Source organism: Oculina patagonica, chromosome 10 (genome assembly GCF_052425735.1).
Source record: "Oculina patagonica isolate OP01 chromosome 10, crgOcupat, whole genome shotgun sequence".
In the NCBI taxonomy this organism is placed as follows: domain Eukaryota; kingdom Metazoa; phylum Cnidaria; class Anthozoa; order Scleractinia; family Oculinidae; genus Oculina; species Oculina patagonica.
The window spans coordinates 22,548,483-22,571,712 of record NC_135767.1 but is presented as its reverse complement, the minus strand read 5'-3'; the positions used below and the strand labels follow the sequence as shown (position 1 = coordinate 22,571,712).

General features: G+C 39.3%; 2 protein-coding genes across 2 annotated transcripts; both read left to right on the top strand.

Annotated features, from left to right (window-relative positions):
* Positions 1–196: 196 nt before the first annotated feature.
* LOC144628898 (uncharacterized) lies at positions 197–7,081 on the top strand. The gene is made up of 6 exons (XM_078487014.1): positions 197–335; positions 1,526–1,727; positions 2,338–2,463; positions 3,262–3,402; positions 5,374–5,584; positions 6,615–7,081. The coding sequence occupies exons 2-6, from the start codon at positions 1,562–1,564 to the stop codon at positions 7,045–7,047; spliced, it is 1,077 nt and encodes a 358-aa protein (XP_078343140.1). The 5' UTR covers positions 197–335; positions 1,526–1,561; the 3' UTR covers positions 7,048–7,081.
* Positions 7,082–10,175: 3,094 nt separating this feature from the next.
* LOC144628128 (dol-P-Man:Man(7)GlcNAc(2)-PP-Dol alpha-1,6-mannosyltransferase-like) lies at positions 10,176–21,775 on the top strand. Its single transcript, XM_078486188.1, has 9 exons — positions 10,176–10,319; positions 11,816–11,948; positions 12,577–12,750; positions 13,590–13,784; positions 14,724–14,827; positions 15,380–15,606; positions 16,019–16,194; positions 20,910–20,988; positions 21,247–21,775. Exons 1-9 carry the CDS (start codon positions 10,179–10,181, stop codon positions 21,485–21,487), a joined length of 1,470 nt encoding a protein of 489 aa, XP_078342314.1. The 5' UTR covers positions 10,176–10,178; the 3' UTR covers positions 21,488–21,775.
* Positions 21,776–23,230: the final 1,455 nt, after the last annotated feature.

The window sequence follows — 23,230 nt, the reverse complement described above, 5'->3', positions numbered from 1 at the left end:
TTTGACAGTGTTATGACGAAATTTATCATCAATAACAGGACAGACGCATAAAAAACTGATGTCAATTTGTTACAGCGCAGACCGGAAGGATCGCGGCCTCTGGGGACGAGAATGCACACATACCTATACAAGCATGCCTTCTTGCGCGAAGTATTACCCAAGTATTACGCGCGCGCTCGAATTTTCATGGTGACGTCACACCTGTAATTGCTTTCATTTATCCAAGCGCAACGAAAATGTCGAAAGGCATAACATGAAAGCTTGGAGTTTTTTTGTGTTTGTTGGAGTCTGTTTACTCCTGGCAAACATTTCGACAGCGTCAACTGAAACGAAAGGTCAGTCTTTTTTTGCAAAAATTGGCAAAGTTTGTCAAGTTTATCGTTTGTAAATCTGTCTTAATCTTCGGCAGTCGAAGCCATCCTTGTTTATTTTCGAGTTTTTATTACAGTCAACTCTCTCTTAACGAACACCTCTATAAGACGGATACCTTGCCGTCCACTTGCCGTTTTTTAGTCATTTTACTGTAACAAGCTAATTAATTAAGACGGACACTATAGCTATCTATGACGGACAGTTAGGGTCTGATTATATGGCGAATTTCAGCCCGGGCTGAAATTTCAATCCGGTTTGCCGGGCTGAATTTCAGCTAGGCTTCCAAAACAAATCTTCGTGAAAAGACGTTTGCGATTACATGAAGAACGTTTCATCTCATGCCGACGGGCTTACGCGGATGCGCAGTGATGGTTTTCCACTAAAAAATGGTTGCCCCGAATAGTTTTCAGTTTTAATAGTCCAACCCGGACTGAAATTCGCTATGTATTCCAAAAAAACGCAACAAAATTCCGGGCTGAAATTCGCCATGTACTTAGGCCCTTAGAGCCGGTCCCGACGGTGTCCGTTTTAGAGAGAGTTGTCTGTACTCCGTTGTTGTTTTCTCTGGCCACCGACGAACGATGGCTTCCGTGCCTTTTAAAACCTAAAAGAAAAATGGAAAAACGACAGTAATTTTAATACCCAATCGTCAAATACTGGCCGGAAATGGGGGAAAACTGTGTGGCTTGGTTTACTCATAAATGTTACAAATAATAAATAACAAGGAATCAAGGGTGGTTAAGACTGGAGATTTTGAGCCAGAACTGACAAGTTACGAACATGCAAGCTCTTTTTTAAGAAGTGCATCCGGCAATTCGCTACTTAGCTCGTTTCTGTAATGGATCAAACACGAGAAACAGTGTTTCATTGGGATATCTAAACACCGAGAAGATATCTGAAAATAGGACGCGAAGCGGAGTGTTTTTGACGAATTCGACGTGTTTGGATAGACGATGGAACACTGTCTTGATCATGAGTGTTTGATATATCTTCTCAATCGTAACAAAAACTACGGAATAGACGAAGAAATAAAATCGTAAAAATCTATGCTAATTAAGACCGGGTATCCAAACCTCCTTCACCGTTTTGATTTTCTTGATGAATTATTAAGTAGTTTGAGAATTAATATTTCATTGTTTGCTTTATCTTCAAGGATCTGCTACAAACGCTGCTACAAAGATTGCTACTGATGAAATCACTTCAAAGATCGCGCGCGTCTGAAAACGGCGCTGCAACTTCAAAAGCAGCCAACGCCAAGCTAACGGAGTCGACGCCAACCACGAAAACGAATCACACGGGACCTGGTCTTCACTTAAGAGGCAGCATAGACTTGGTCATTGAAGGCAATCCCTTTGGTAGGTAAACAAAACGGTACTTAATTACAAGTTGTTTCATATGCCGCTCATTTAGCCGCACCGTTGCCCACGTTTTGCCAGACTGCCGGTGATTTTATGGGCCCAAAATGCCGGTGGAGAGAGGCGTGGCGGCGTAATGAACAATGCGCGGAACTCCGGGTCGAGCGGTCCTGGCTCGAGTCCTGGCCTGGGTCATTGTGTTGTGTTCTTGGGCAAGACAATTTACTCGCACAGTGCCTCTCAACACCTAGGTGTGTAAATGGATTCGGTGATTTAATGCTGAGGGTAACCCTGCGATGGACTAGCATCCCATCCAGCGGGAAGTAGACATACAGTATACTCTCTAAAACGGACACCGTCGGGACCGGCTCTAACTGTCCGTTTTAGATAGTGCCCGTCCTATAGGGACTTTAGTTACAGTAAAATGACTGAAGAACTGCAGGGACGGGACCATTACCAAGTGTTGAGAGAGAGTTGACTGTACCCCTAGTCACTTCATGCTAAGGAAGCCGGGATAACCTCCGAGCTGATGGGCCACTAGGCTCGAACACTGTTGCTCATTCAATTTTTTTATCGTTGTTTGCTTTTTCTTTTTTTGTATTATAAACAGGGAAGTATGCTATTAACTGCTCAAAACCAAATGACTGCCCACAAGATTCAACATGCGGCGAACACAATAGATGTTGGTGCAAGGATAAACAAAAAAGTCTTCGTGCAAAAAGGCATGCTTGTATAGGTATGTGTGCAATCTCGTCCCCAGAGGGCGCGATCCTTCTGGTCTGCGCCAGGGATCGGGACCTCCGGGCTATTCTAAAAAGCCGCCACAAAGGCGTCTGAATCTGATTGGCTGTTGATAAAACTTGTTCGTTTCACCACAATCCCCCCCCCCCCCCCCCCCCCGGCGCACGCGCACAATCAAACCGGAACCAGGATTTCCTGGTTCCGGTTTGGATTCGTCCAGAGCCGTTGAGTTTCCCGACGGCTGGTCAAGGGGAACGCAGGCTCTGGGAACGAGATTGGTGTGTGTGTGCTATTTAGAGACTTCCACCCAGGCATTGAAAACCTTTCTGCATTACAGCTTGCATGAACAAGGCTAACTTGATCTAGGGGAACAACTATATATAAACAATTGGGTTGAGGAAATATGTAACATAACATACGCCCACAACAAATGAAGCTCTGTACAAAATGAGAGAACGGGAATTGCAGATATATTTAAAATATCCCTAACAGTTGACATTTAAATTAGAAAAAAATTCTTCAATCCGAGCCGCATACTAAGAAGAGGAGAAAATGCTTTAGAACTTTTACTATTTGTCAAAACAGCCGTAAAAAAATAGATATGGCTGAGTTGCGTATTAAAGAAAAGTCATCTCAATTTATGTCATTGAAATATGTACTTGCCTATCTTCCGAGTGAGATTGCTTTCGCAGCAACTTCTGGTGAAATTTTCTTTGCGTACTAGAACCAGATACAAGAAACTAAAACTATAACTGAACATTAGAGTGATGTCTGTTCTCTTTCTTTTTTGCAGATATTAATTTGCCCTGCGAAAACGAAGATTATCCCCCGTGCCATCGTAACGCTGAATGCAAATATCTTCAAAAGAAAAAGTTGTTCTACTGCGATTGTAAGAAAGGATTTGTAGGAAACGGACAGACCTGCGAAGAGAAAGGTATTCATGGTTTTTCTTATCTCTTGTTCTCTTGTTTGTTTCTCAAAAACTGACCGCTTAAAAGTTGTGTAGTATATATCCCTAATGCTCCTAGAAGAAATATCGTTCCAATTCCGTGGTCCTCTGTTCGATAGCTGATAAGACTCTGATAGCACTGTGAGTACAGTATGTTTCATTATTATTATTATTATTATTTATTCAGCAGTCAGTCAGTCAGTCAGTCATCAGTCAGTCAGTCAGTCAGTCAGTCAGTCAGTCAGTCAGTCAGTCAGTCAGTCAGACAGACAGACAGACAGACAGTCAGTCAGTCACTCGTCAGTCAGTCAGTCAGTCAGTCAGTCAGTCAGACAGACAGACAAGCAGGTCAGCTCTAAAACCAGCAAGCTATAGCTAGCTAGTTGGTTACCTAGTTAGGTTGCTGGAATATAATCGACGTATGTGTTAAACGTCCGTTATAGCTGACAACAACTTTTATTAGATTAGCACAGGGCCCGCGCAGCGAGTTTTTGAGTGGGGGGGGGGGTGGGGGGGAGGGGGCTAAAGACGGACGCGTGAGCGAAATTAAGGGGGGTATACTTAAAAATTCTGATGTTAATTCCTCTAAAATGACGAGAAATACATATATAAATAGCAAACTAAATTTCATTTCCATTAAGAAACGTTGCTCAACAAAACTTGCGATGGGAACGTCATTGCTCACCAATCCGTGAAACTTCTCGCTGACTGAGTTTAAACCAGGACACATAAAAAGAGGAGCAATAATTTTATGCTCATTGTTAAAAAAGATCAAGGTCGGGACTGTTATAAACGTACCTCTATCAACTGGACTCGACAATCAACTGAACAATTTATTTGGGAGCCTTATAAACTTAACCCAGTCATGAGTTCGGATTGAAATTAACCAATTACGTTTTCCTGAGAGATCCGCTTGCAAAAAGAAGCCATTTTAAAGACATAAACCTGTACTAGCACAAGGCTACAACTGAGAAATTATTCGATAATTATAGCGACTTATAACTAATTTATGACAATGTTTGTTGTTAACTTATCAGCGCGTCTACTTTGCCAGTAACTTTTGTCCCTTACGAATGAACTAACAAATGTTTTGTTTCGTTATTTTTTTTATTTTTATTTATTTATTTATTTTTGCACAAAAGTGGGGGGGGGGGGGCTAAAGCCCCCCTAGCCCCTCCCTCTGCGCGGTCCCTGTTAAGCATGAAGGTAACAAACGCCAATCTCTGCGCTTTTAATTTCTTTCCCGCTCTAAAGATCGAAATAGACGTCCACGATTCGCCATAAAAAAATCCACACTGATGACGTATTTCACAAAAAATTGCAATATCTCTGATTGATTATAACTTGCGCGCGAAAATTCAAAGCCAAGCAACGGCAAATCAGAGACAAGGCACGGATCTCTAAAATTTTCCAGTCGGGTCTCCCTTATTATAGTAAATTAACGCTTGTGTTAATTAAGGTATTTGAAATTAACGCGACTTAAATTAACGCAATCGAAGAAAAAATTACTTCCCAATTAAGGAAATTAACGCGAAAGAGAGGGTAATATTTCAAAATGAAGGAAATTAACGCGACGTACACAAAGAAAAACACTTGTTGAGACAACAAAACCAAGATAAGTTCAACACGTTTATTTCCACCCTGATGAAATAATGCTTTTTCCAAGGAGATGAGAACGTCTGGACTGTATCCAGAAATTGGGGCCAAAATAATGGAAATTAAGGTCGCGGAAATTAACGCTTCACTTAATTAATGGCGCGAAAATTAACGCTAACAAAAATTAACGCGACTTAAATTAACGCGAATTTTTGAAATTCGCGTTAATTTTATGAAGTGTTGGTTTCCTATAATAAGGTAATCTCACACGATTCTACAGCGAGAGAAGCTAGAATCATGCGTACGAAGAGACACATGCTGATCCTTGGCAAAAACCTTTATGTTTTCATTTCATTTCAGAACGAGCAACCATCACCGTAATACCTGAAACGACGATGACAAAACGATCACACAAATCCACCTCAAAACCGAAGCCGACCAAACTGTTTGGTCTTATCATGTCTATTTACCATAAAGTAATTCAACAGACGGTGAAGCACATCGGACTAGTCATCTTTGGAACAATCTCTTTTGGGGTGATGTCACTTATCATCTTGGTTTGTTTGTGCAGGTACGATGACAATGACGTCATAATTCGATGACTACAAAACTTGTATTCCCTTTAAAGGGGTAAGGCAACGCAATTTTGGGTAATTTCGGCACGGGCCACCCGGTCATTGAATAAAGGCAATAAACTGAAATATCCCATTAACGACTTAAAGCTGTAGAAGAACTAAACACAATGGGACATACCATGAACGTAATGGCGCTCCTGAAAAGGATAGTAGGATGCCTTACCAATTACAGAACAAAAACACCAAGAAATGGCATGGATGGATAAAATTCGAGAAATTTAAAACATATTGCATCCGGGCAAACTTGAAAAACATTATCCCGATATGTTTTTTTTTTCGAGTTTATCTCAGAAATGCGAAAATGTCATTTAAAACGTTCGAAAATCATCCTCGAGAATGGAAGAATCACCCTGCTAAAAGTCATCCTGTATTACTATACCCCCCAACTCTAACGGCAGGATAATTTTAAAAACAGAGATATTTTGAGGTTTTGCGACCTTGAATTTTTTTTTTCAAACATAAAAATGTATACAAAATGGTCAAAAGAAGGGAAAAAAGCGAGGAAGAAAACAGGAGACGGAAAATCTGGTTTTACCGTTAAATAGAGCGGTTTTCACTTGAATGTCGAAAGTAAATGTAAAATAAAATTTGTAATACAAAAAGAAAAATTAATGTAAGTTGTCAGATAAAACTTTTTTTTATTATTTTGAGAATACTGTCAACTGTATAACCACACACGACTGACAACGTATTTTAAATATAGAGCAGTTTTCAATTGAGTGTCGTAAAACCAAAACCAAAGTAATTACTCTGGCCAATCACAAAACATGTGCACAGACAATCCAGTAAACCAATCAAAACTCGAAGCAAATACATGAAGCTGACGCGAAGAGCGGGAAAACGTGCGCGAGCGTTTTGGTTTTAGTTCTGATTGATCGAGGAAGTAGCGCGAGATATTATAACCAATCATTAAGCGTAGCAATGCAAAACCAAAGCAAACGCTAATTTGTTTTCTGCTTTATTTAGGAGACGAATAAGGCGAAAGCGTGAGAAGAAACTTTTACAGTACATGGATGACGAGTCATATGAGGGTTTTGAACAACAACAATTTTCTAGTTACCCCGCACAAGACATCTATCTCGAACCAGATGAACCTTATTATGAAAACGTGGATGAAATATTCGGTCCCCTTCCACCACCCCCACCGTCTTCCTCACCTGCACCCCCACCGCCACCGCCACCACCCGGGTCAGCACCTGCAGCTGCACCACCCCAGCCACCTGCTTCAACAGCACCACCGCCTCCCCCACCACCTCCCCCACCACCACCCCCTCCGTCAGGAACATATGCATCTCCTGGAAAAAAGGCCAAAGGAAAGGGGAAACAAGGGGGAGGGTATGGGGCTCCTGTGGCTGCTAAGACATCACAGTCAAGCTTTTATTCCGATGAGGAATATTGAGGTTATCAACTATATCCCTACTTTTTTAATACCAGGTAAGACCTAACTTTTACTAAAAGCGATCGGTCAGTCAAATAAGTATTTTTGTTCGCCTGATTCAATCCAGAAACTCGAAAACGTTTGGGAAACTGAGTGCAACCCTTTAATACTAGATTTCACAAAGGCGAGCTGGCTTGCAAAGGTGAGGTGATTGGTCGATGGCTGCTTTTGGAAACCATTGTTTTCCGATTCTTTTTCGTCATCAAAATCGTCTAATCTCCTTTTTGCAACTTCATTTATTCATTCATTCCTTCCTTCCTTCCTTCCTTCCTTCCTTCCTTCGTGCGTACGTGCGTGCGTGCGTGCGTGCGTACGTGCGTACGTGCGTGCGTTCGTTCATTTGTTGTTTGTTTGTTTGTTCATTTTTTTTTTTTCGTTTTTCAGGTTTCCCTGATTGCGTATGGTGGCTCAAGTCTGCTTTATATTTAAACCTACGTTTCTTTTTAAATCCGGATTTCCATATGTTTAAAATATCAGTTTAATTCTTGTGTAATAAATCGACTGTAAACCTGCTAATAAACAGCATTTTTATTTCTGTAACGTCATTGCTTTCGCTCTAACTATAAATTTGCAGTTTATGTAGTATTTTAAAATGAATCCATGATCATGCATCATGGGAAATTTTTCCTCCGTCCTCTTAATACACACCAGTAACATAGTTGCCAGAGGAAGCACTTTCCGATTGAGTGTCGAAACTAAAGGGGAATTGCTTTAGTCTTGCTTCACTATGTTCCGTGATTGGTTTAAAAATCTCGCGCTACTTTCTCGACCACTCAGAAGCAAAACTCAAAGCAATCATGATTCGTACGCACAAGTTTTCTTGCACTTTGCTTTGGTTACATGTATTTGTTTAGAGTTTTGATTCATACACTGGGCAGGATTGTCTTTATCTTTTGTGGCTAGCCAGAGTAATTACTCTGGTTTTGGTTTTACGACAATCGTGTGAAACGAAAACCGTTCTAACAACACAAACGCAAAAGCCAGCTCACGTGCTCCCGGGCGTGCTTGAAGCCAAGTGGCGAACTTGTGCAGCACAAGCAAGCTCAAGCAATGAATGAATCAGGCCGTATGCATTAGCGCGTGTTATTTTAAGCAGCTGTGTTTCCCAGGTCTAAAGTCAAATAGTAAGAAGAAGTTTTCCTTCGCCTGTACCAGGCATTCCATAAGATGAGGATTTGCGCGAAGAACGAACGAACCGAATCACCAGAACCGACGTTGCCTGGGAACTAACCCGGCTCATTTGAAAACATTCTCGAGCCCAGAGTGACCCCCGGCTCCGCGATCCGTCAGCGGTTGGTCAGCGGTAGGGTCGCCGGGACTCACTCTGGGAAACTGAATAATAATTCAGTGCCTTACTGGTCCTCACAGAACAATAGAAATCAACACGGAAGTCTGAAAATCTTCCCCGGAAGTAAACCAAACCGGAAACCCTGGAAAAACATTTTTTGTTTTCCATGGTCAAATGTTTAGGTGTATCACCTTAATTTTGTAAAACACCTAAGAACTCGTCATATGGCGCTACATAAATGAAGTATTTTCTAATTCTACCATTCTTTTTGAACTCAAAAGATACCTTGAATAAAAAAGGACTTCCTTTAAACGTCAATTCTGAGCGGAGTTATAAAACAACAACGACGGCGTCACCAAGGACAAGGTCGATTGAAAACTTAATTTATAGTTGACTTACAAATCTCGCTAGAACTACTGTTTTCTTTCAAATCTCCGTTACGGTTTAAAAACTGAATATCGCAGACAGTGCTCGATTCAAAATAATAACTAATAACGCAGAATTTGAACATTACGCGTTGTTGTTTTGCTGAAAAAGGGAATTGCACGTGAATTGCGTGAATGTGTGCACGAGCTGAGTCGCCGAAATGCTAATTACACCTTTTGAATAGCGATGATCGGTGTGGCCTTTAACGTCTTTATTAATATTACCGCCATTCGACAAGGAAAAAATTATTTGCTCGAAAACATGCAATCTATCATGAAAAGATGCGCTGTCAGCGAGAAGCCGTTGAAATATACGAAAGTCGCCAAACAAAAACTTTTATCAACAGAACAATAGCTTGTCCGTGCGTTGTGCATTATGTAAATTTCTTCACTGTCGTCCGCAAAACAACAACGAACACATGCACACAGTCAGGCGGAATCTTGGAAGGCAAACAAGATCTTTGATTTAAAACCAATATAGCAGTATGCTCAAGAAAGAGACTAACGGAAATCAAAACACCAGACGCTCTTTTGTTGACCGGCTCTCTCTTTTGTTAACTGCAGAACGTTTTTGTTACTTTTGTTGCTTCGATAAACACCAGTTCTGTCGATACTGTGTTACAGTGGAACCCCGATATAACGATATGCCAAGGGGGCAGTAAAATTATATCGTTATATCGAGGAATCGTTATATCGGGGTTCCGTCCCATACATTTTACTATTGCCGGGACATAACATATTCATCGTTATATCGGGAATATCGTTATATCGAAGATCGTTATATCGGGGTTCCACTGTAGAAATAGTTCAACTTTCTCGATTTACTTCCGTTCTGGGAAATTTACTTCCGCTTAGACCTAAGAGCATGCGCAATAAAAACCGGAAGACCAAGGTTCTACCTGAAATCGACCTGAAATTGATCTGATCAATTCCAGTTTCCCAGAGTCCGTCCCGTACCGCTGACCGACATAGACGGACTCTGGGCTCGAGCACACAGCGGTCAAACGCAGCGCGCGTGCGCAGTTACTGTGCAATTCCCGCCAAACTTCTCCATACAAAGTCTTAAATTTTCCGAAAACTTTCGCTTTAAAGCCAAAAGTTAACGCCGTCCCTGGAAAGTTAAGGTTTATACGCCGCTTATGGATTGGAAATTTGATAATGCATCTCCACTGAGTGTCCCAGCTTGAACTGTTCTTTCACCGTACCATTTCTTTAACAATTTCCTACAAAAGTTTGCACACTTTCGAGACAAATTCTCAGAAAAGTTCGAGGCGCCAAAAACCGGAGGTGACGTCATTTTTGCGTTTGACCGCTGTGTGGGGCTCGAGATTGATTTGAAAATGACCTCTCACTGGTCAGCGGTAAAATTCGAATCCAACATGGCGGCTGATTTGTGTTCTGTTTTGCTTTTCGTTTTGTTTTGTGTCCATTTATTCCTTTGCCCCTTTACCAAAGTAGAGGAGAGCTTTAACATGCAAGCAACGCACGATATATTGTACCATGGAGCAAACATTAGTCAGGTATGTTTAATTTTCGCTTCACACAGACGGTGAGTCAGACCCTGATTTTAATAGGACAGTCAGATATAGACGGGGGCTTGCTTCGAGTTCAAAGCGTTACATGCACCAGTAAGGAAAACAAAAATGTACTTTTAAAATCAGGCCTCAAGCCTGTATTCCCACATTAGTTGGCTTAACAGCAAAGTATTCTATTGCTCAATCAAATTTAGGACTTCGGGACGTTCCATTTTTTATCCGCACCCCCCCTAAGGATGACAGGAATCCGAACCCTCAATTTTTTGTCGGTGCCCTTTGAAAAATGAAATCCGAAAGGTTTATTGTTTGTCGGCACCTTTGAAAAAAATTTCCGAACGGTCCAAATATTGTCGGCTTCTTTGAAGAAAAAATCCGAACCCCCCTTTGCAAAAACCCGCCATCCTTAGGGGGGTGCGGATAAAAAATGGAATGTCCCTTCCAGTAAATAATTGTATACACTCGCACAAATATCAAGGCCAGTATACATGTTGTATCAAGGAGGATGAGAGGGGAGGGGAGCGGGGCTATGTTTGGGTGTGGAAGGTGTGAGTTGCTTCAGAAAGTATCCACAACCCTACATATATTTTTTTTGGTTCCCAGACCTTTCAACATCTAACCCCCCCCCCCCTCAAATGTTGAGGTCTCAAAAATTTGCCCCCCAAAAGTCTTGTGATTAGGGTCCAAATAGTGAGATTGACAAAAATGTTTTAAAACAAAGGAATCTCACCAATAGGCCAGGAGAGTATTCGACATCTCGTTCTTGGAAACATGAAACAAAGCCTTCCCAGGGGACTTCGTGCTGTAATTGGACCTCAGAACGAGGCTTTAAAATGGCTTGTTCTAGATTCCCCAGTGAGAAGAAATGCAAGAATTACACTTAATTAAGTTGATTCGTATTCACAAATATTATTTTTATGAATCAAGTCGATTTTAAGCCGTATCTGATTGAGTTTGTAATTCATGGTGGAAAACCATGAGATTTTTTGTTAAAATTGTCAGACTGTAACATGAGTCCTGTAATCGTGAGTCTCACGACCAAATTGTGAGAGTTGGAAGGTCTAGGTTCCCCCACCCCTTGCACCTCCCAAACCCTCCAAGACCAAATATTCCACTGTTAGTACATGTAGCATCATACTTTCCATTACAAATTTAAACTTTTATGATCCCATGCCCACACAGAATGGGGCATTCCAAAAACATTTCTGCACGTCCTGGTGGAGGGCAACCCTTGTCAAGGAGCCTCTTGTAATATTTTTTCAAAGGAGCTGACAAAATTTTGAACTGCTTGGATGCAAACTTGAAAGGTTTCTACAGTTGAAAATTAGGGTGTCAGAATCTGTCCCTCTACTGGGAGGTTCAGAACATTTTTGGACCGTCCAAATCTCCAATGGCCTTCCAGGGGTTGGGTATCATAGATGTTTTCTGGAATCCCACATATACACAGTCATGTATATTAAATAGTTTTAATCTTTTTACTGCAGTTTGATCATCTGGAGTTTCCTGGTGTTGTACCAAGAACATTCCTTGGCCCACTGGCTGTCTCATCGCTTGCATATCCTGTTGTTACAGCTCTAAACCTTGCTCATACATCAAAATTATGGTCACAGCTTGCAGGTAACACATTTTAAATCCATGAATTTTATTTAGTGAAGGTTACAAATACCTAAACATGTACAGTGGAACCCTGATATAACAATTCTCGATATAACAATATTCCCGGTATAAATTTAAGATGAATATTCTATGTACTGGCAAAAGTTACAGAAAATGTACAGTGTGTATGGGACAGAACCCCAGTAATAATGATCTTCAATATAACGATATTCCTGATATAACGATGAGAATTTAACGGGCCAAATGTAAAATCTTCCCTGATATAACGATATTATCAGTACACAGTCACTATTTGAGCAAAATGTTGAATTTAATCCAATAACATAACAGTAATCGAATAATCTCTAAAGTTTCTGAAAACAGCTTTGTATGATGATACATGAAAATGATAAGTATTCTAAGCCTCTTTATCCAGTAAAAATAGTATTTGTTAGTTAGGTTTCCCCAATTTAACGATATTTTTGGGTATTTTATGCCATTTCGTTATATCGGGAATTTCAATATAACGATTCCTCAATATAACAATATAATTTTACTGCTCCATTGGCATATTGTTATATCGGGGTTCCACTGTATCAAGAACTTTCTTCCATTGTGGTAATTTCTATTTTTCTTTTTCCAATTACAGTGCGATTTTGTCTTGGATTGCTTTCGCTGCTAGCCTTTTTAAAGTTCAGGAATTCCATTTCACTCAGGTTTGGTCAGGATGTTGGTAAATTCTTAGCCTTGATAACAGCTACGCAGTTTCACTTCTTGTTCTACATTTCAAGACCTTTGCCAAACATATTTGCTCTTATTTTAGGTTAGTACAAAAGTTTACTTGTCTATCTTTTTAATTAAAATGCTATCCACCCAGAATAAATCATTGGAGAGCTACATTCTTAGTAAACTGTAAATTGACATGCATGAATGTTTAAGGGTGCACAGTGGTTTAATGGTAAGTGTAATGGATCATTGGATTCCAGATCAAGATGCCCACATTCAATTCTTGGCCAGGGTCAGCAAGGCACTTTACTCTCATGGTGCTATTTGTCACCCAAGACTGACATAGTCCTTTATAATAATTGGAATGATTTTATTTTTTTATTTGTCACATTTATAACATTTCATAATGATGGTAATTTGACCCTGAAAAACCATTTTCATTTGAGAGACAAATAAACTCTTATCTTATCTTGTCTGACTGCCACCCAAGAAATATAAATGGGTACCACAACCTGGCAAAATGCTAGAGACGACCCTTTATAACATCCCGGCAAGCAGGGGAGAGTAGGAGGGAGTGGTGGGTGGGTAGAAATTCTCCTAGTAACCTCATGTACCTAAAGAAACAAAGTGTAATTACCATAACCAATGAATCATCTGGTTCCTGTGACCAGTTGATATGGAACAACGTTATACATAAAAGGACCTTTAAGTCAAACTTTATGGCAATTTAAACGCTTGAGCATAAAAGGCATCTTTACTTTGGCTTTTCAGTAGCTTTACAGAGCTTAAGGGCTGTTTTACCCTGTACGCAGCTTTACGCACCTTTATAACACTGCTGTAAAGCTCACACTCCAACGTTTTGTTTGGAAAGTTGAGTAAATTTTTGATTTTGTGCTGTGTTACTAGTGACAATAAGTTTAAATTCTCTTTCCCTAGTTCTTCTAGCTTTCCAGTACTGGTTAGATCAGTGTCATTCAAAATTTATTTGGACATCAGCATTTGCCATTATCATCTTCCGATCAGAGCTGTGCATTTTACTGGGTCTCATATTACTGCTTGAACTTGTAACAAGACGTCTATCTCTACTGACAGGATTTCTTCATGCTGCACTGGCAGGTGTTAGTGCTTTAGGTGAGATAAATAAAGTAATGTAGGATACCCATGCTATGACTAACAGTGATGTACATGTAAGTCAGTATTTAGATCAGTAACTTCAAAGCTGCACTCTTAGGGTATTTGCAGGGTGCCTGAAGGTTCTTATGTATCTTATTCTTACTAATTTTCGCGATTTTCGCGATTTCAAAATAATCGCGAAATTAAGTATGCGTGAAAAAAAACATTGCGCAAAATTTATACACATGAAAATTAATCCCAATTTTCATATTTCAAAACAATAAAAAATTAATAAAAATGTTTGAAACTGCAACTATCTGCCTTTAAAAATATATTTCCATCTTGTTTTTGACTTGCGCCCTTCCTCTGATTACTGTTTCGAGCTTGTATATTGGTTCAAAACCTTAGTGACTGTTAGTACAGTCACTAAAGTTTCCGTTTGCAGGTTCCTTTTAGTTACATTGTGCCAAACCTTTGTGTATTTCCGGTGGTTCCTTAGTCTTTAAAGACTAAACCAAAAAAAACTGAAAAAATGGTGAAATTTAATACGCTTTTTTCTATTTTTTTTGTAAGTCGCCTGTGGCACCTAGGCTCTTCTAGAGCACACCTGCACTTCAAGCCTAGCTACATGTATTTTTCTGCCAAAATGTCTTGGGACACTCTCACTGCCCAGTGAGAAAATCTTCAGGAGAAGAAAGGAGGGGAATGTAATTTCTAAAAGGGAAGGGCATGCTTTGTTTAGAGCTTTGAAACTTTCAGAAAAGAAAAAAATCTTAGAGCTGTAATTTGTTTACAATTTTGCCTAGTCAATCTTTAATCTCCTCACCTAGCTAATGGAATGTGTGATTAGAAGGAATTGAAAGAGATACATATTATGTACATGCAAAAATGTAAGGAGTCAATAACCGCCAGGTATGATGAGTATCACTGAGTCAGACTCACATTTTTCTTTCTCAGCTCTGACTGTATCTGTTGATTCAATATTTTGGAGAAGGTTCCTGTGGCCTGAAGGAGAGGTCCTGTGGTATAACACAATACAAAACAAAAGCTCAAACTGGGGTGTATCCTTTCACATTTTGTAAAGTTTTTGATCACAGTAATTTGTTGTTCTGTTAAATATCCATACCTCCCCCATGGAAGGTTCTTGGTTTGCAACCATAACCCACTGGAAATTTCAGTTTAGCTCTGTACTTTAGTTACATTGTGCCAAACCTTTGTGTATTATGGTTTGCAACCATAACCCACTGGAAATTTCAGTTTAGCTCTGTACTTTACTTTACAAATTAATGGCTTTTGAGCCCCCCCCCCCCCCTCACCTGTTCAAAAATTCCAGTTGCCTTCCATGGGATGGGTAATTGGATTTTTTTCTGGAGCCACATGATATTTAAATTATTTTACAGCTGGACAGTGGGTTATGAAGGAGACAATTATATGTACTACTCATTTTATTATTTCTATTTTAGTTTTAGAAGGAAGAAATAGTTGCTTTATGATCCTGACGAGCCACTAGTCTTGAACACAGACTTACCTTATCTTTTACCATAAGCTTTGACATAAGGGAATTTTTTTAGTTGATTAAAGTACTCAAACAACTTTCCTTTACCAAATGTCAGACATCTCCATTCCTTTGGTATTTTTACTCTGTTCTTCCCAGATGTTTGCTTTTTGCCTTAGTCCTAGTCCCTCTGGGCCTTTGGAGGGACAGAAGGACCTGGACACTAGCTGCTCCATGCGTTGCTTTTGTGTTCCTGTACTCATTTCTTCCTCACAAGGAGCTTCGGTTTATTATTTATGTCATTCCTGTGTTTAACACAGTAGCAGCTTGTGGACTGAGCTACATGTGAGTATCAAAAAATAGATCTTTCAGATACGTGCATACTGCAAAGCATTTAATTTATGAAAAGGTGCATGGTAGTCGCCCTAATCCAGGAAAACTAAAAAACTAAGAAAACTAAAAAAAGAAAAACTAAACTAAAAAAAAAAAAAACAGTTGCTGCCACCAGGAAAACTTGCCCCAGCAGACAGAAAATCCTTGGTACGGCGATATTCAACATTAATACGAAAAAGATAAAGAAAAAAAAAATGAGATGTTGTTTGGTGAAAATTCTCAGATATATCCTAGTTTAAGCTGCCTGCATCACATACTGGTGATGTGTCAAGACCAATTGTGTGCATAAACATGCTGGATTACAAACTGTGATTATTCAAAAACACTAATTTGGTAATTATTTTATTTGCTTCTGTTTACAAAGATACAAGAATGAAGCCAAGTGGAGGCCATTTGTGTCCCTTGGGATCAAACTTATTACTGTGGGGGGACTCCTGAGTAACTGTTTGCTAACAGGATTGCTGCTGTATATATCCCATAATAACTACCCTGGAGGAGTGGCATTACAAAGACTTCACAAGCTGATGGACAACCACACAGGTATCATAAAAAATGACATGTGACTAATTATCTGATATGACATTGTGTCCAAATAGTCACTGACTCTGCAAATTGCAATCCGTTTCCATTCAAGCCATCCGCAGCCAAAGATGCTTGTTAACAGTTTTAGTGCTCTAATAGCATTTTTAAAATAAAAAAACGGACTATTATTTTTAGGTTTCCCGTGACACAAATATAAATTTTGGCGGTTCAAAAATCTGGTTAAATCGGTGACATGGTCCCTTTTAAGTCCAGAGTTGAGGCTTGGTCAGAGTCCTCATGTAGTTTTACTGGACAAGACATTTCACTTTAGCAGTGTCTTTCTGAGAAAAATGCACGCTAGGGTTGGAGAGATGGTTGAGCTAGTTTCTAAAATTTTATGGCACCTACCGATAGAGTGATGCTCATTGTGCTTGCACTTCTAGGGTGTTACAAAATAATCATCTCTTGGTATAGACTACGAACAGTCTGGGTTTTTTGTCAACCCATCGAGCGTGGAGTGAAAGGGACAAAATGGCCGTGAGGGAAATCTGGGAGCGTCTCGCTCCACGGCGATTTTTTTTTCATTCGCCACTGTTTTAGCAAACGCTTGACTGACTAAGACAAAAAGAGGGTCTGCTTCAAGTCAAGCTTTGGTACCATTTGGAGCACTTCATTAACTGCGCTGCGCAGTTCTTGCTCTGCACGTCCTTTTTTTTTAACTGCGCTGCGCAGTTCTTGCTCTGCACGTCCTTTTTTTTTTTTTTCTCAGTGACCAGACTGATGCCCCCGCTCGGCCAGGCTGGGGTCACGCAAGGTTTAAAAGCTAGAAAACACTTACTAATGGGAAATTTTCAAATGCTTTGGTCTTAATAAGCATGTTTAGCGTGAGATATCCGATTTTGAATCGTTTTATTCAAACAAAATTCTAAATTTTCATGCGTCGAAAGAAAAATATATTTCAGCGGGCCAGAATCTGTGAATAAATACCATTACGTTGGTGTTAAAGAATGTGCTGACATGACAGGATGGAACTAGTCAACCATGAAATGTCACGCAAGGTGTTTTCCTACCATCTTGTTTGTCAGTCGCAACATTGTTCGACGCAGGTAAAGGGGATAAGGGGGGGCGGCGCATTTTTTGTTCCCCCCACATGGCTCCCCCAAAGTGCTCACGAGACCAGCGCAGTTGTAAGCTCTAAGAGCTCTTGTTAACTGCGCTGCGCAGTTCTTGCTCTGCACGTCCTTTTTTTTTTTTTTCTCAGTGACCAGACTGATGCCCCCGCTCGGCCAGGCTGGGGTCACGCAAGGTTTAAAAGCTAGAAAACACTTACTAATGGGAAATTTTCAAATGCTTTGGTCTTAATAAGCATGTTTAGCGTGAGATGTCCGATTTTGAAGCGTTTTATTCAAACAAAATTCTAAATTTTCATGCCTCGAAAGAAAAATATATTTCAGCGGGCCAGAATCTGTGAATAAATACCATTACGTTGGTGTTAAAGAATGTGCTGACATGACAAGTTTCACTTTCGATCGGCTAGACATCGAGTCACGTAATGTAAAGGGAATCCTTTGGTCTTTACTTAACAAATATATTGTGAAGTATTTCTCTCTTAAGTGTAATCTATTTTTTGGCTGTACCATTGAAAGGATTTTAGAGATATGAAGAAAAATTCCCTTCACAAAAATGCCCTGTTTTGTAACGCTTACGTCATTCGGTAGGCTAGGGAAATTCCCAATACCATTACGTTGTTGTCAAAGAATGTGCTAGCTGACATGACAACTCTCACTTTGACAACTTTGCGTATCCTCTGATCTTTTTCTCCTTTTTTGTCTTTACAAAGACTGTTAAGTGTGAATTATTCGATTTTGAAGCGTTTGACTCATGGAAAATGATAAATTTCCACGCTTTCAAAGAGAAATATAATTTAGCGGGACAGAATCTGTGAATAACTACAAATACGTTGGTGTAAAAGAATGTTCTGATATGACAAGTTTCACTTTCGATCGGCTAGACATCGAGTCACGTAATTTTTCATAGCTATTATTAGCTACCTTTCTTATCTTTGCGAATCCTTTAGTCTTTACTTAAAAAATTAAGTGTGAAGTATTTTGAAGCGTTTGAATCAAAGAAAATACTAAAATTTCATGCTTTAAAAGAAAAATACGCTTTAGCGGGCAAGAATTTACATATATTTACATTACGGTTGTGTCCTGGAATGTGCTGGCGTTAGCAAATTTTTAATTTCACAAGGCACTGATCGGCAAGAATCACGCAATGCTCTGAAAGCTTTAAATCTGCTACAAATGGAAACTGAACAAATCCTTTGAACCTAGCATGTTAAGTGTGAAATGTTCGATTTTTGAGCGTTATGTATTTTTGAAGCTGTGTCATCTATAGGATTTCTGAAATCTGATGGAAAACCACTGAGACAAACATGCCCTGACTTGCAAGGGTTACGTCATTGGTAAATTAATTCCCCGGGGAATTCCCATTCAGCAAAACACAGGTCTAGTGTTCTTCTCAAATTTGATTTAATTATTTGCTCCAATATTCCATTTTCGGAGCTGGTTATTCAATCTTTAAACGGTAATTCAAGACAACACTGGATGCTGATTTAAGAGATTTTTTTGTTTCACGGATCAGGATCGTGGGAATTAAATTTGGCCACCATTAGCATATAAGAAAAATGTTTAATTTCGGATGGAACTAGTCAACCATGAAATGTCACGCAAGGTGTTTTGTTACCATCTTGTTTGACAATCGCAACATTGTTCGACGCAGGTAAAGGGGATAAGGGGAGGGGGGTGCATTTTTTGTTCCCCCCACATGGCTCCCCTGAAGTGCTCACGAGACCAGCGCAGTTGTAAGCTCTAAGAGCTCTTGTTTTTTCTCAGTGACCAGACTGATGCCCCCGCTCGGCCAGGCTGGGGTCACGCAAGGTTTAAAAGCTAGAAAACACTTACTAATGGGAAATTTTCAAATGCTTTGGTCTTAATAAGCATGTTTAGCGTGAGATGTCCGATTTTAAAGCGTTTTATTCAAACAAAATTCTAAATTTTCATGCCTCGAAAGAAAAATATATTTCAGCGGGCCAGAATCTGTGAATAAATACCATTACGTTGGTGTTAAAGAATGTGCTGACATGACAAGTTTCACTTTCGATCGGCTAGACATCGAGTCACGTAATGTAAAGGGAATCCTTTGGTCTTTACTTAACAAATATATTGTGAAGTATTTCTCTCTTAAGTGTAATCTATTTTTTGGCTGTACCATTGAAAGGATTTTAGAGATATGAAGAAAAATTCCCTTCACAAACATGCCGTGACTTGTAACGCTTACGTCATTCGGTAGGCTAGGGAAATTCCCAATACCATTACGTTGTTGTCAAAGAATGTGCTAGCTGACATGACAACTCTCACTTTGACAACTTTGCGTATCCTCTGATCTTTTTGTCCTTTTTTGTCTTTACAAAGACTGTTAAGTGTGAATTATTCGATTTTGAAGCGTTTGATTCATGGAAAATGATAAATTTCCACGCTTTCAAAGAGAAATATAATTTAGCGGGACAGAATCTGTGAATAACTACAAATACGTTGGTGTAAAAGAATGTGCTGACATGACAAGTTTCACTTTCGATCGGCTAGACCTCGAGTCACGTAATGTTTAAAAGCTATTATAAGCTACCTTTCAAATCTTTGCGAATCCTTTGGTCTTTACTAAACAAATTTATTGCGTAATCTATTTTTTGGCTGTGTCATTGAAAGTATTTTAGAGATATGAAGAAATATTCCCTTCACAAACATGCCCTGTACCGCTTACGTCATTCGGTATGCTAGGGAAATACCCTCTGTGCTTAAAACAGCTTCAGCGTCCGCACGTGGGAATTCGGCCAGAATTTGCATATAGGAAAAATTATTAATCGCGGCTGGAACAAGTCAACCATGAAATGTCACACAAAGTTTGTCAGTCGCTGCATTTTTACAACCGCCTATTGTAATACGAAAACCAAAAGAGGGGCACGACAAAAATAATACTAACAGTACAGAAACATTGTCATTGGGCCAGTTTTCAAAGAGAAATATAATTCAGCGGGCCAGAATCTGTAAATAAATGTCATTACGTTGGTGTCAAAGAATGTACTGACATGACAAGTTTCACTTTCGATCGGCTCGAGTTATCTAATTTTTCAAAGCTATCCAGCCTCCTTTGAAATCTTTGCAAATCCTTTGGTCTTTACTTAAAAAATTCAGTGTGAAGTATTTTGAAGCGTTTGAATCGAAGAAAATACTAAAATTTCACGCTTTAAAAAAATACGCTTTAGCGGGCAAGAATTTACATTTATTTACATTACGTTTGTGTCCTGGAATGTGCTGGCGTTGAATGCTGATTTAAAAGATTTTTTTGTTTCACTGATCAGGATCGTGGGAATTAAATTTGGCCACCATTAGCATATAAGAAAAATATTTAATTTTGGATGGAACTAGTCACCCATGAAATGTCACGCAAGGTGTTTTCTTACCATCTTGTTTGTCAGTCACAACATTGTTTGACGCAGGTAAAGGGGATAAGGGGGGGGGGGGGTGCATTTTTTGTTCCCCCCACATGGCTCCCCTAAAGTGCTCACGAGACCAGCGCAGTTGTAAGCTCTAAGAGCTCTTGTTTCAAATGTTCTCAGCTGCCAGCACTTTTTGAAGAAATGAATTTGTTTAATTATTCTTCTTGTTTGTCCTCAGAACCTTGTCATGTTCACATTTCTGTTGCTGCAGCTCAAACTGGTATTTCTCGGTTTGGAGAAATCAATCCGTCATGGAGGTGAGCTTTGTTTTGTATCATACTGTAATTCTTTACTTAAAACTTGTCCGAGGGCCGGGTTACATGTATTATGCGTCAAGATACGTTAAAAGTCGGAAAGTGAGCTTATTTTCACCTCTGTATTCTCCAAATGGAAAGGAGAACATGATAAAGATGATGATAAAATTAAGGCTGTTTGTTACCCGGCCAATTTTTTATTTTATCGGCCAAATTAAGAGGTTGCTTTTGACTAAACATTTTTTCTATACTTCATTCTAGATATTCCAAGACAGAAGGTCTAAAAGAAGAAAGCCCTAAAATGTTGGTGTTCTCTCACCTTCTAACTGAACCCCCCTGCGACAGAATGAAGCACTCACATTTGGTTTTGGACGAAGTGGCAGGATTCCACAAAATGGCATTTGATTTGAAGCATTTTCTGTTTGTTTTTCCAGTTATGTCTACAAAAATTTGTATTCTGGAACGACGGGACTGGAGAAGAACCAACAAAGAAAGAATTTAAGATTTTCAAAGAAAATGTGGCCCTTTTAAAGGGTATATAGAAAGCAGGTCTCCTCGGTCTTTAAGTCTAAAATAATGTTGTGCCTATATTTTAAATTTCGTTTCAAAGACATCGGTGCTGGGGGTTTAAAAGCTATAGACTGCACTATGCAAATTGCTACGGTTTGTTTTCAAAACCTACAATAATTCCCCCCCCCCCCCCCCCCCATAACTATGGGTTTCTGGAGCAAGTCGACTTGGGGTATTACTTCTATGCCTTCAAGAATCCTGGATGGGACGTTACTCGATCGGACTCTCAATTGGATTGAGGATACTCGACAAGTACTGGTAACAGCACATGTTTCGTTTTGGTGACATTTAAAGTTCACCCGCTTGATCTGCTTGATCTTTTCGCTGGCGAATTGCGACGAACTGAAGATTCACTGAATCATCAGGAATCATCCCGTATTCTCTGGTGATTTTGCAGTTGTTCTGAACTGTCTCTACATCGGCAACAACTTTCAACTTGAAGGTTTCGTTGTTAGAAAACCAGTAGTTTTTGGCATGATGATCGATAACTGCTTAATTCTTCAGAAGAATGCGTGATTGTTTGAGATGGGATTCTGAACTCAGGTGAATGTTTTGTCACGCTTGTGTACGGTTCTATTAATAAATTCATTCTTTGTCAGTGATTTGTTGTTTTTCAATTACATAGTTGTGATTTAACGATATGTTGATTCGCTGCACGTGGACTGTTTTATAGCTTGAAGGAAAAAATGGGTCTTGGCTTATAGCTGAGCGATTTGGGTTTATTTTTTGTCAGTATAACTGGTTCTTAAAACTAAAAGTCTAGGGTTTCGGCTAATAGCCGAATAAATACGGTACATGCCTGCTTAACTACCAGCCGAAATATTGTATTAATGTCAGTTTTCTTGAAATAGACCAAAACTTATTTTTTCTAATGATATCATTATTTTGCCTAACCTTCAAAAAACAAAAAGGAAAAATAAAAAGAAAGAAAACAATTTGCAACCGATGGGAACTCTATCACTTGCCCTTTCGGCCTGCTCTCGATGAGCAGCTAGATGACAATGAAACTAAGTGAAGTGAACTGAATTGTGGAAAGTTAAACATCATTTGTTTTAGCAAATCTCTATTTGTCAGTTTGTTGTTTTCGATTCTTGTTTCATAATAAATTCTCCGAGTTTAGTGGCTCATAGCCACTTTGAATAGTTATTGCAGGTTAAAATTATCACCTCTTACATGTACATGTACCTTTTCAATTTTTCTAGCTGATAATCTCTTGAATATCACTTGCTATTACAAGAAGATATTCAACGCGAAGTTAAATAAATAAAGCATCTTCGATTCTAATTTTAAAATGAAGACAAAAAAGTTTATTAAATATGTAGTGATTACAAAACCAAATATAAGAATATTGTAGTTTACTCTACTTACGCCTCCAATGTCATTTTATTTGTAGATTTCACAAGGGGTGGGTGAAGAGGTTCATGAATTTAAGGTCTGACAATGGGGTACTTTGAAGGGAGGTGGAGGAGACGGGGTTTTACGAGGAGGGAGGGGGATTTATATTTAATAGGGGAAAGGGGTTAGGGGTGGGGACTTTGGAAGGGATGTGGGATTTAATAGGGGTAGGAGGCTAAATAGAGTAAATACAGTAATAAATTTTAAAGTAAAACAAAATCCAGATGTAAATCCACAATGGACAAAGTTGAAACAAAAAAAAAATAAAAAACTGTGCAAA

What these genes read in the sequence shown, in the direction of transcription:
- LOC144628898 (XM_078487014.1), top strand. Translation starts at nt 1,562, where the DNA reads ATGAAATCACTTCAAAGATCGCGCGCGTCTGAAAACGGCGCTGCAACT. An exon ending in CATTGAAGGCAATCCCTTTG is followed by an intron (nt 1,728 to 2,337) that starts GTAGGTAAACAA and finishes TATTATAAACAG; the next exon opens with GGAAGTATGCTATTAACTGC. An exon ending in AAAAAGGCATGCTTGTATAG is followed by an intron (nt 2,464 to 3,261) that starts GTATGTGTGCAA and finishes TCTTTTTTGCAG; the next exon opens with ATATTAATTTGCCCTGCGAA.
- LOC144628128 (XM_078486188.1), top strand. Translation starts at nt 10,179, where the DNA reads ATGGCGGCTGATTTGTGTTCTGTTTTGCTTTTCGTTTTGTTTTGTGTC. An exon ending in CATATTTGCTCTTATTTTAG is followed by an intron (nt 12,751 to 13,589) that starts GTTAGTACAAAA and finishes CTCTTTCCCTAG; the next exon opens with TTCTTCTAGCTTTCCAGTAC. An exon ending in ACAAAAGCTCAAACTGGGGT is followed by an intron (nt 14,828 to 15,379) that starts GTATCCTTTCAC and finishes ACCAAATGTCAG; the next exon opens with ACATCTCCATTCCTTTGGTA.